Source organism: Cetorhinus maximus, chromosome 5 (genome assembly GCF_964194155.1).
Source record: "Cetorhinus maximus chromosome 5, sCetMax3.hap1.1, whole genome shotgun sequence".
NCBI classification, from domain to species: domain Eukaryota; kingdom Metazoa; phylum Chordata; class Chondrichthyes; order Lamniformes; family Cetorhinidae; genus Cetorhinus; species Cetorhinus maximus.
Genome location: NC_135883.1, coordinates 175,141,947 through 175,154,314, shown reverse-complemented (window position 1 = coordinate 175,154,314; position 12,368 = coordinate 175,141,947). Strand labels below are relative to the sequence as shown.

At 46.9% G+C, this 12,368-nt stretch overlaps 1 protein-coding gene across 1 annotated transcript in view; it reads right to left on the bottom strand.

Moving 5' to 3' along the window:
- LOC144681154 (dynein axonemal heavy chain 6-like) overlaps window positions 1–12,368 on the bottom strand; it is a gene marked incomplete at its 3' end in the record, with an annotated part of 934,896 nt that overhangs the window by 45,677 nt on the left and 876,851 nt on the right. Inside the window, exons 47-49 of the mRNA XM_078542881.1 lie at window positions 8,481–8,658; window positions 7,254–7,459; window positions 4,394–4,483 (exon numbers count right to left, since the gene is read on the bottom strand). Coding sequence (XP_078399007.1) covers window positions 4,394–4,483; window positions 7,254–7,459; window positions 8,481–8,658 — 474 coding nt within the window. The remainder of the gene's footprint in view (window positions 1–4,393; window positions 4,484–7,253; window positions 7,460–8,480; window positions 8,659–12,368) is intronic.

Below are 12,368 nucleotides of genomic sequence, written 5' to 3'. Positions count from 1 at the left end.
GTGGTAACCACGTCTCTCTCTCTCTTTCATGCTGCAGGAGAACCATGTCAAGGTCATGGATCCTGGTGTCCTAACTGTATGCCTGATGGCCTACAGAGACCATGGAAGATGGAGGAGAGGGCGATTGAGGCACCTGCCTTTTATCTTGTGCAGAAAGGATTCACATCTGAGTGACAAGAACACTGCTCATCAGAACAAGGAGCCACAGGCAGAGTGACATTCTTAGGAGTTTATTGACAATAGTGAACATTATGTACAAGTGATCAACACCCTTGACCAGGCTGTGCAATTACTTTTACCTAACTTTCCTAACCCTGTCTTGGTGCTCCCCGGACATCCACAGCGGAGGTGGAGGCAGCCTGCTGACTGTGACGCCCTGTCTGTGATGGCTTTGGTGGGCGTCCTCTGGAGGGCCGAGACTTGGAGAGCCCCGGCCTGCTTTCGGGGTTCTGCTGTGTGGCAGTGGCCTCCTCCTCGGCCTGTGAAGCTGGATCTGGTCATGAAGATAAGATTTGGATGGGCCGGTCACTCCCAGAGTCACCTGGGTGGATGGCCCAGAGCGTGCAGCTGCTGATCCTCCTCCCTATGTGTTGCCCGAGGGCCCCTGGCTGACTCCGTGAGCGGAAGGGGTAGCTGGAGTGAGATTGAGCTGCCCATCACCCCTCTCGCTTACACGCTGTTGGAGGCCAAATATAGCATCAGTGATGGAGTTGAGCCCGTGCAGCAGTCCAGGAGTGATGTCCTGGACCAAGGTCTCCATGGCGGCCACCATCCTGCCAGTGTTGACCTCGGTGCATTAACATGCCAGCGCTATCACCTCAGCCTGAAGACAGACGGACTCCCCCATCATGCCTTGCAATCTGAGGAGTGTAGCGGACATCCCTTCCTGTTGCTCCCTAGCTTGCCTTTGCAGCTCCAGCAACTGTGACATGACCGAGTCCAGAGGCTCATCATCTGACTCGGACTCAACAACGTTCTGGCCTCCAGCAGCCCTCATAGCGCCGGGGACCTGGGAAGTCCCTGCCTCCGCCTGCTGTGGATCAGAAAGTGCAATGTGCTCACCAGATTGAGATCCCGAGGCTATTCTAAAGGTAGGTCCCACCGAGGTGTGCGTCTCTGCGCTGGTGGGGGGTGTGGGTGAGCGCTGTGACAGGACTTCAGGGAAGGTGCCTTCAGATTCTTCGTCAGAGGTTTCTTCGGAGCTTGATTGGAGGCTCTAGGTCATGGACTCTGTCGGCTGTTTGGTGGATGTGGCTGTGAAAGCAAGGGGAGATCATTATTGCATGGCAGTGGCCTGAGAAAGAGGACACATCACTCAGTATGGTTATCTGATGGATGTTACACTGCTGGATCCTCACTTGGTACAGCAGCGCCGACCTCACTATCAGCACAGGACCGGTCCTGGTCATCGACAGCCAGCTGGATGGGTCTGCTTTCAAATTCTGTCAGAACTTTGATCTCCAACATCCCTCCACCTGTCTGCAACCCTTCCCCCCTGTGGTCAGCCAGTTTGTCCTGCATGGATAGAGATGGGGAGAGTGTATCAGGACTCCTGCCAGGCCAGATGATAAGTATGCCTGGCCTGTCTGGGTGATGAGTGGTCCCATGGATGGGATGAGGACAATGACGGTGTGTGTGAGAGAGTGAATGGTGATGTCCCTTGCACGGGCAGTGAGTGAGGGCCCTGTCGATGTGTGATGGGTTTGTGAGTGTGAGAGTTGGGAGTGATGAAAAGAGTGACTTACCCTGGCAGAACGGAGGAGATTATTCATCCTTTTGTGGCACTGGGTGGCTGTCCTCTGCAGGGCGTTCACACTGACCACCGCTGCCACCTCCTCCCAAGCCGGGTTGGTGACATTGCTACCTATCCTGCAGCCAGAGCGGAGGTAGAGGAAATCCCCTCGGGCCTCTACAGTATCCAGCAGTCGCTCGAGGGACCTGTCGTTGAAGCAGGAGGGGCTGCAGTCTTTTTGCCTTTGCTGGCCATGTCTCCCAGGCAGTGGCAGTGAGCTGGTGGTGATGAGCGCTTTGCTGGCGGCTGCCTTTTAAAGATGGCAGCCGGCATGATGCAACAGTGGGGTGATGGCGAGTGGGCTACTGAGAGCCTGCCCACTATGGAAACGGAGTGTTTCCCGGGAGTGAATAAATAATGAGGCGGGCTTGGGAAGATATGGCGTGAAAACTCGCCATTTTCATTGGCTGGTAGGGTTCCATTTAACCCGCCCACTACCGCACTTAGTGCAATTCTGGGAAAATTCTGCCCTATAATTACTACATTCCCCTCCCTTTAACTTTTCTGTACATTTTGTATCTACAAGGGTATTTATCACATGACATTTACAATATTTACACAGGTCACAAAATTACAAGTTTAGTTTTTCAGGTGGTTTCCTGAATCGCAGCTCCACGATTTCAGATTCTGTTGTAGGAAACATTCTCTGGAACTGAATTAACATCAGGTACCTCATTATTTTTAAAAATTCATTCACGGGGTGTGGGCTTCACTAGCTGGGCCAGCATTTATTGCCCATCCCTTGCTGCCCTTGAGAAGGTGGTGGTGAGCTGCCTTCTTGAACCGCTGCAGTCCATGAGGTGTAGGTACACCTACAGTGCTGTTAGGAAGGGAGTTCCATATTTTGACCCAGCGACAGTGAAGGAACAGCGATATATTTCCAAGTCAGGATGGTGAGTGACTTGAAGGGGAACTTGCAGGTGGTGGTGTTCCCATCTATCTGCTGCCCTTGTCCTTCTAGATGGTAGTGGTTGTGGGTTTGGAAGGTGAAGTCTAAGGAGCCTTGGAGAATTCTTACAGTGCATCTTGTAGATGGTACACGCTGCTACTACTGTGCGTTGGTGGAGGGAGTGAATGTTTGTGGATGTCGTGCCAATCAAGCGGGCTGCTTTGTCCTGGATGGAGTGAAGCTTCTTGAGTGTTGTGGCTGCTGTACTCATCCAGGCAAGTGGAGAGTATTCCATCACACTTCTGACTTGTGCCTTGTAGATGGTGGACAGGCCTTGAGGAGTCAGGATTCCTAGCCTCTGATCTGTTCTTGTAGCCACAGTGTTTATATGGCTAGTCCACTTCAGTTTCTAGTCAATGGTAACCCCCAGGGTGTTGATAGTGGGGATTCAGTGATGGTAATGCCATTGAATGTCAAGGCAGGTGGTTAGATTCTCTCCTGTTGGAGATGGTCATTGCCTGGCACTTGTGTGGTGTGAATGCTACTTTACACTTGTCAGCCCAAGCCTGGATATAGTCCATGTCTTGCTGCATATGGACATGAACTGCTTCAGTATCTGAGGAGTTGTGAATGGTGTTGAACATTGTGCAATCATCAACAAACATCCCCACTTCTGACCTTATGATGGAAGGAAGGTCTGTGATGAAGCAGCTGAAATGGTTGGGCTGAGGACACTAAGCTGAGGAACTCCTGTAGTGATGTCCTGGAACTGAGATGATTGACCTTCAACAACCATAGCCATCTGTCTTTGTGCTAGGTATGACTCCAACTAGTGGAAAGTTTTCCCCGATTCCCATTGACTTGCATGTTGCTGGGGCTCCTTGATGCCACACTCGGTCAAATGCTGCCTTGATGTCAAGGGCAGTCACTCTCACCTCACCTATTCAATTCAACTCTTTTGTCCATGTTTGGACCAAGGCTATAATGAGATCAGGAGTCCAAACTGAGCAGGTTATTGCTGAGTCAGTGCCACTTGATAGCTGTCGATGACACCTTCCATTAATTTGCCCACGATCGAACGGTAATTGGTCGAGTTGTATTTGTTCTTTGTATACAGGACATACCTGGGCAATTTTCCACATTGTTGGCTAGATGCCAGTGTTGTAGCTGTACTGGAACAGCTCATTCATAGGGGTGTGGCTCATTCTGGAGCAGAAGTCTTTGGCACTATTGCCAGGATGTTGTCAGGGTCCATACCCTTTTCAGTATCTAGTGCCACAGCTAATTTATGCACAGCAAGCTCCCGTAAACAGTAATATGATAATGAGTGGACAATCAGTTTTTGTGATGTTGACTGAGAGATAAATATTGATACTGGGGATAACTCCCTTGCTCTTCTCTGAAAAAAGTGTTGTGGAATCTTTTACATCCGCCTGAGAGAGCAGACAGTTTAACATCTCATTTAAAAGACACCACCTTCAACAGTGCAGCACTCCTCAGTACTGCACGAGAGTTTCAGTCTCCATTTTTGTGTTCAAACCCTGAAGTGGGACGTGAACCCAGAACCTTGCAATAACAGAGATGAGAGTGCTACCAACTGAGCCACAGCTGACAAACAACAGAAAGAGAAGACAGAGACAGTTCAAAAGAGAGAGAGGGGAGTGACAGAGCCAGGCAGAGAGAAACAGGGACAGAGAGAGAGCGCTGTGTACCATCATTAGGTGTCCCCCAGGTTGGCTGAAGACTCTGGCAGATCTGACGATATGCTCCATCGCTTCTTTGAAGAAGACAGGGTGAGTGACCTAGAAATGATAACACAGACCCAGTCAACATTGCTATCAACATCAACTTAACCGTCAACATTATTATGGTCATCACCGTCCACAACACCATCATCATCACCATCACCATCACCGTCCACAACACCATCATCGTCATCATCACCGTCCACATCATCGTAACCATTACTATCCAGGTCATCGTCATCATCATCACATCACCATCCTCATCATTGCCACCATCCTCGTCACCATCCACATCACCATCAGCATCCACATCACCATCGTCATCCACATCACCATCATCACGTCACAGTCCACATCACCATCAGCATCCACATCACCATCATCACGTCACAGTCCACATCACCATCAACATCCACATCACCATCGTCATCCACATCACCATCATCACGTCACAGTCCACATCACCATCAACATCCACATCACCATCAGCATCCACATCACCATCGTCATCCACATCACCATCAGCATCCACATCACCATCGTCATCCACATCACCATCAGCATCCACATCACCATCAACATCCACATCACCATCGTCATCCACATCACCATCATCACGTCACAGTCCACATCACCATCAACATCCACATCACCATCATCACGTCACAGTCCACATCACCATCAGCATCCACATCACCATCAACATCCACATCACCATCAGCATCCATATCACCATCGTCATCCACATCACCAGCATCATGTCACAGTCCACATCACCATCATCACGTCACAGTCCACATCACCATCAGCATCCACATCACCATCATCACGTCACAGTCCACATCACCATCACCATCCACATCACCATCATCACGTCACAGTCCACATCACCATCAGCATCCACATCACCATCATCACGTCACAGTCCACATCACCATCAGCATCCACATCACCATCAACATCCACATCACCATCGTCATCCACATCACCATCATCACGTCACAGTCCACATCACCATCAACATCCACATCACCATCACCATCCACATCACCATCATCATGTCACAGTCCACATCACCATCAACATCCACATCACCATCGTCATCCACATCACCATCAACATCCACATCACCATCAACATCCACATCACCATCATCACGTCACAGTCCACATCACCATCACCATCCACATCACCATCATCACGTCACAGTCCACATCACCATCAGCATCCACATCACCATCGTCATCCACATCTCCATCAACATCCACATCACCATCATCACGTCACAGTCCACATCACCATCACCATCCACATCACCATCAGCATCCACATCACCATCGTCATCCACATCACCATCAGCATCCACATCACCATCGTCATCCACATCACCATCAACATCCACATCACCATCGTCATCCACATCACCATCATCACGTCACAGTCCACATCACCATCAGCATCGTCATCACCATCAACATCCACATCACCATCACCATCCACATCACCATCAGCATCCACATCACCATCAACATCCACATCACCATCGTCATCCACATCACCATCATCACGTCCACAGTCCACATCACCATCAACATCCACATCAACATCACCATCCACATCACCATCGTCATCCACATCACCATCATCACGTCACAGTCCACATCACCATCAGCATCCACATCACCATCGTCATCCACATCACCATCAGCATCCACATCACTATCACCATCCACATCACCATCATCACGTCACAGTCCACATCACCATCAGCATCCACATCACCATCAGCATCCACATCACCATCAGCATCCACATCACCATCAGCATCCACATCACCATCAGCATCCACATCACCATCATCACGTCACAGTCCACATCACCAACAGCATCCACATCACCATCAGCATCCACATCACCATCAGCATCCACATCACTATCACCATCCACATCACCATCATCACGTCACAGTCCACATCACCATCAGCATCCACATCACCATCAGCATCCACATCACCATCAGCATCCACATCACCATCAGCATCCACATCACCATCAGCATCCACATCACCATCGTCATCCACATCACCATCGTCATCCACATCACCATCATCACGTCACAGTCCACATCACCATCAACATCCACATCACCATCATCACGTCACAGTCCACATCACCATCACCATCCACATCACCATCATCACGTCACAGTCCACATCACCATCACCATCCACATCACCATCAACATCCACATCACCATCAACATCCACATCACCATCATCACGTCACAGTCCACATCACCATCACCATCCACATCACCATCAGCATCCACATCACCATCAACATCCACATCACGTCACAGTCCACATCACCATCAACATCCACATCACCATCAACATCCACGTCAACAGCATCACGTCACAGTCCACATCACCATCAACATCACCATCATCATCCACATCACCATCATCATCCACATCACCTTCATCATTCACATCAGCATCATCACGTCACAGTCCACATCACCGTAACCATCCATATCAACATCACCGTCCACATCACCGTCACCATCCACATCACCGTCACCATCCACATCACCATCAACATCCACATCACCTTCATCATTCACATCAGCATCATCACGTCACAGTCCACATCACCGTAACAATCCACATCAACATCACCGTCCACATCACCGTCACCATCCACATCACCGTCACCATCTACATCACCATCATCATCCACATCAGCATCACCATCCACATCACCATCATTATTCACGTCACCATCATCACGTCACAGTCCACATCACCATCACAATACACATCACCATCACGATCAACATCACAATCATCATCCAATTCATCATCATCATGTCACAGTCCACATCACCATCACAATACACATCACCATCACGATCAACATCACAATCATCATCCACATCACCGTAACAATCCACATCAACATCACCGTCCACATCACCGTCACCATCCACATAACCGTCACCATCCACATCACCATCAACATCGATATCACCTTCATCATTCACATCAGCATCATCACGTCACAGTCCACATCACTGTAACAATCCACATCAACATCACCGTCCACATCACCATCATCATCCACATCACCATCATCATCCACATCACCATCATTATTCACGTCACCATCATCACGTCACAGTCCACATCACCATCAGCATCCACATCACCATCACCATCACCATCCACATCACCATCATCATCCACATCACCATCACCATCCACATCACCATCACCATCCACATCACCATCACTATACACATCACCATCACCATCCACATCACCATCACCATCCACATCACCATCACTATACACATCACCATCATTATACACATCACCATCATCATCCACATCACCATCAATATCAGTTACTGTCAGTGGGGATGGGGGGGTATCAGTTACTGTCAGTGGGGATGGGGGGGTATCAGCTACTGTCAGTGGGGATGGGGGGGTATCAGTTACTGTCAGTGGGGATGGGGGGGTATCAGTTACTGTCAGTGGGGATGGGGGGGTATCAGTTACTGTCAGTGGGGATGGGGGGGTATCAGTTACTGTCAGTGGGGATGGGGGGGTATCAGTTACTGTCAGTGGGGATGGGGGGGTATCAATTACTGTCAGTGGGGATGGGGGGGTATCAGTTACTGTCAGTGGGGATGGGGGGGTATCAGTTATTGGCAGTGGGGATGGGGGCGGTATCTGTTACTGTCAGTGGGAATGGGGGGGTATCAGTTACTGTCAGTGGGGATGGGGGGGTATCAGTTACTGTCAGTGGGGATGGGGGGGTATCAGTTACTGTCAGTGGGGATGGGGGGGTATCAGTTACTGTCAGTGGGGTGGGGGGTTATCAGTTACTGACAGTGGGGATGGGGTGGGGGTATCAGTTACTGTCAGTGGGGATGGGGGGGTATCAGTTACTGTCAGTGGGGATGGGGGGGTTATCAGTCACTGACAGTGTGAAGGGTGTCTGTCACTGTCAGTGGCAGGGAGCGGGGCCTTAACTCTGCTATCTTTACCCCATCTTACTTTCATGTTTGAAGAGCTGTGTCTGAAGTGGTAATTCACCAAAACGTTTTCCAGTTTCTTCCTGTCTAAAATCTGTCTGTAGATTCTGTTGCTGCTTGGGATATACATGTCCATGAAGTCTCCGAATAAAAAACAATCCGCTCGCAACTTGGAAGGGCTCCACTTCACCTGTTAGTTTAAAAAACCGGGAACTCAGTCAATGTATAAACAAGAATAGACTTCTTCAATGTTACACCATTGATAAAGCTTGCTCTAATAATGGGAATAATGTTAAACTCCTCTCCAATAATGGGAATACTGATAAACCCTCTCCAATACAGGAACTTGTGTTAAATCCATTTCCAATACAGGACATGGTATTAAATCCCTCTCCAATACAGGACATTGTGTTAAACACCTCTCCAATAATGGGAATACTGTTAAACCCCTCTCCAATAAAGGGCTTTGTGTTAAACCCTTCTCAAAATACAGGACATTGTTTTAAACCCATCTCCAATACAGGACATTGTGTTAAGCCACTCTCCAATAATGGGAATAATGTTAAACTCCTCTCCAATACAGGACATTGTGTTAAGCCACTCTCCAATAATGGGAATAATGTTAAACTCCTCTCCAATACAGGGCATTGTGTTAAAGCCTTCTCCAATACAGGACATTATGTTGAACAACGCTCCAATACAGGACATTGTGTTAAACCCCTCTCCAATACAGGACATTGTGTTAAACCCCTCTCCAATACAGTGCATTGTGTTAAACCACTCTTCAATACAGAACATAGTGTTAAACCCCTCTCCAATACAGGACATTATGTTAAACAACGCTCCAATACAGGACATTGTGTTAAACCCCTCTCCAATACAGGACATTATGTTAAACAACGCTCCAATACAGTGCATTGTGTTAAACCCCTCTCCAATACAGGACATTGTGTTAAACAACGCTCCAATACAGGACATTGCGTTAAACCACTCTTCAATACAGAACATCGTGTTAAACCCCTCTCCAATACAGGACATTATGTTAAACAACGCTCCAATACAGGAAATTGTGTTAAACCCCTCTCCAATACAGGACATTATGTTAACAACGCTCCAATACAGGAAATTGTGTTAAACCCCTCTCCAATACAGGACATTGTGTTAATCCCCTCTCCAATAATGGGAATAATGTTAAACCCCTCTCCAATACAGGACATTGTGTTAAACCCCTCTCCAATACAGGACATTGTGTTAAACCCCTCTCCAATACAGTGCATTGTGTTAAACCACTCTTCAATACAGAACATAGTGTTAAACCCCTCTCCAATACAGGACATTATGTTAAACAACGCTCCAATACAGGACATTGTGTTAAACCCCTCTCCAATACAGGACATTATGTTAAACAACGCTCCAATACAGTGCATTGTGTTAAACCCCTCTCCAATACAGGACATTGTGTTAAACAACGCTCCAATACAGGACATTGTGTTAAACCACTCTTCAATACAGAACATCGTGTTAAACCCCTCTCCAATACAGGACATTATGTTAAACAACGCTCCAATACAGGAAATTGTGTTAAACTCCTCTCCAATACAGGACATTATGTTAAACCCCTCTCCAATACAGGACATTGTATTAAATCCCTCTCCAATACAGGACATTGTGTTAAACCCCTCACCAATAATGGGAATAATGTTAAACTCCTCTCCAATACAGGACATTGTGTTAAACAACGTTCCAATACAGGACATTGTGTTAAACCCCTCTCCAATACAGGACATTATGTTAAACAACGTTCCAATACAGTGCATTGTGTTAAACCCCACTCTAATACAGGACATTGTGTTAAACTCCGCTCCAGTAATGGGAATAACGTTAAACCCCTCTCCAATACAGGACATTGTGTTAAACCCCTCTCCAATACAGGACATTGTGTTAAACCCCTCTCCAATACAGGACATTGTGTTAAACCCCTCTCCAATACAGGACATTGTGTTAAACCCCTCTCCAATACAGGAAATTGTGTTAAACACCTCTCCAATACAGGAAATTGTGTTAAACACCTCTCCAATACAGGAAATTGTGTTATACCCCTCTCCAATAGTGGGAATACTGTTAAACCCTCTCCAATACAGGACATTGTATTAAACCCCTCTCCAATACAGGACATTGTGTTAAACCACTCTCCAATAATGGGAATACTGTTAAACCCCTCTCCAATACAGGACATTGTGTTATACCCCTCTCCAATAATGGAAATAATGTTAAACCCCTCTCCAATACAGGACATTGTATTAAACCCCTCTCCAATACAGGACATTGTGTTAAACCACTCTCCAATACAGGACATTGTGTTAAACCCCTCTCCAATACAGGATATTGTGTTAATCGCCTCACCAATTCTGGATATGGTGTTATACCCCTCTCCAATAATGGGATTCTGTTAAACACCTCTCCAATACAGGACATTGTGCTAAAACCCTCTCCAACATAGGACATTGTGTTAAACCCCTCTCCAATAATGGCAATACTGTTAATCACCTCTCCAACACAGGATATTGTGTTAAACCCCTCTCCAATAATGGGAATACTCTTAAACTCCTCTCCAATAGAGGACATTGTGCTAAACCCCTCTCCAATACAGGGCATTGTGTTAAACCCCTCTCCAATGCAGGATATTGTGTTAAACCCCTCACCAATACAGGACATTGTGTTAAACCCCTCTCCAATGCAGGATATTGTGTTAAACCCCTCACCAATATAGGAAACTGTGTTGAACCCATCTCTAATAATGGGAATACTGTTAAACCCCTCTGCGCTACAGGAAGAAAAAAAAATGCTGGAAAAACTCAGCAGCTCTGACAGTATCTGTGGTGAGAGAAAAAGAAAGTTAACGTTTTGAGCTGTATGACCCTTCTTCAGATCATTTCAGATTTCCAACTTCTGCAGTATTTTGCTTTTATCTTAGTGTTCAACATAACTTCCTTGCTCTTGTACTCCATGCCCCTATTAATAAAGCCTGTGATACTGTATGATTTATTAATTGCTCACTCCTCTGACCCTGCCCCCTTCCAAGTCTGTTTGAGCCAGATCTATTCAGGTTGCATATGACAGTAAGAGTGGAGGGATAACAATCATCTAGATTTGAGCACGAGGTAACAGAGGGACACAGATAAACTAAAGGAGTGGATAGCAACATAAAGGTGATCTTTAAATGCAAGTTAACATAGTGTTGTTTGACACACGTGCACACTGAGCCACATAAGGGGACATTAGGGCAGGTGACTATCAGCTCGCCTAGCACTGTGGTAGATAGAGTTCAATGTGGAGGAGTGTGAGGTCACCCATTCTGCATCAGAGAATGAACAATCTGAATATATTTTTAATGGTGAAAGACTAGAAGCTGTGGATCAGAGAGTTTCAGAGATCCAGATTGACAAATCACTAACAGCTAATGAACAAAAAAAGGCTGATGGAATATTGACCTTTACACCAAGAGGGTGGAAACAAAGAGGTAGATAGAATCTCTGGTTAGATCCCACCTGGAAGTGACAGGAAGGATATACTGGCCTTGTAGGGGGTGCAGTGCACATTCACCAGATTGATACGAGGACTGAAAGAGTTAAATTATGAGGCCAGTTTGCATAGACTGGGCTTGCCTTCCCTCGAATTCAGAACAGTAAGGGGTGATCCCCTTTCAGATGATTCAGATGTTTCAGATGATTCTAGGAACTGATAGAGTAGATAGAGGGAAACCATTTCCTCTGGAGGGTGGATTCAGAACATACGGCATAACCTTAAATTAAAGCTGGGATGTCCTAGTAATGAAACCAGGAACCAAGGCCACAATGAGAATTGGGTTCCTGGTGGAACCCAAGCGGAGTGTCAATGAGC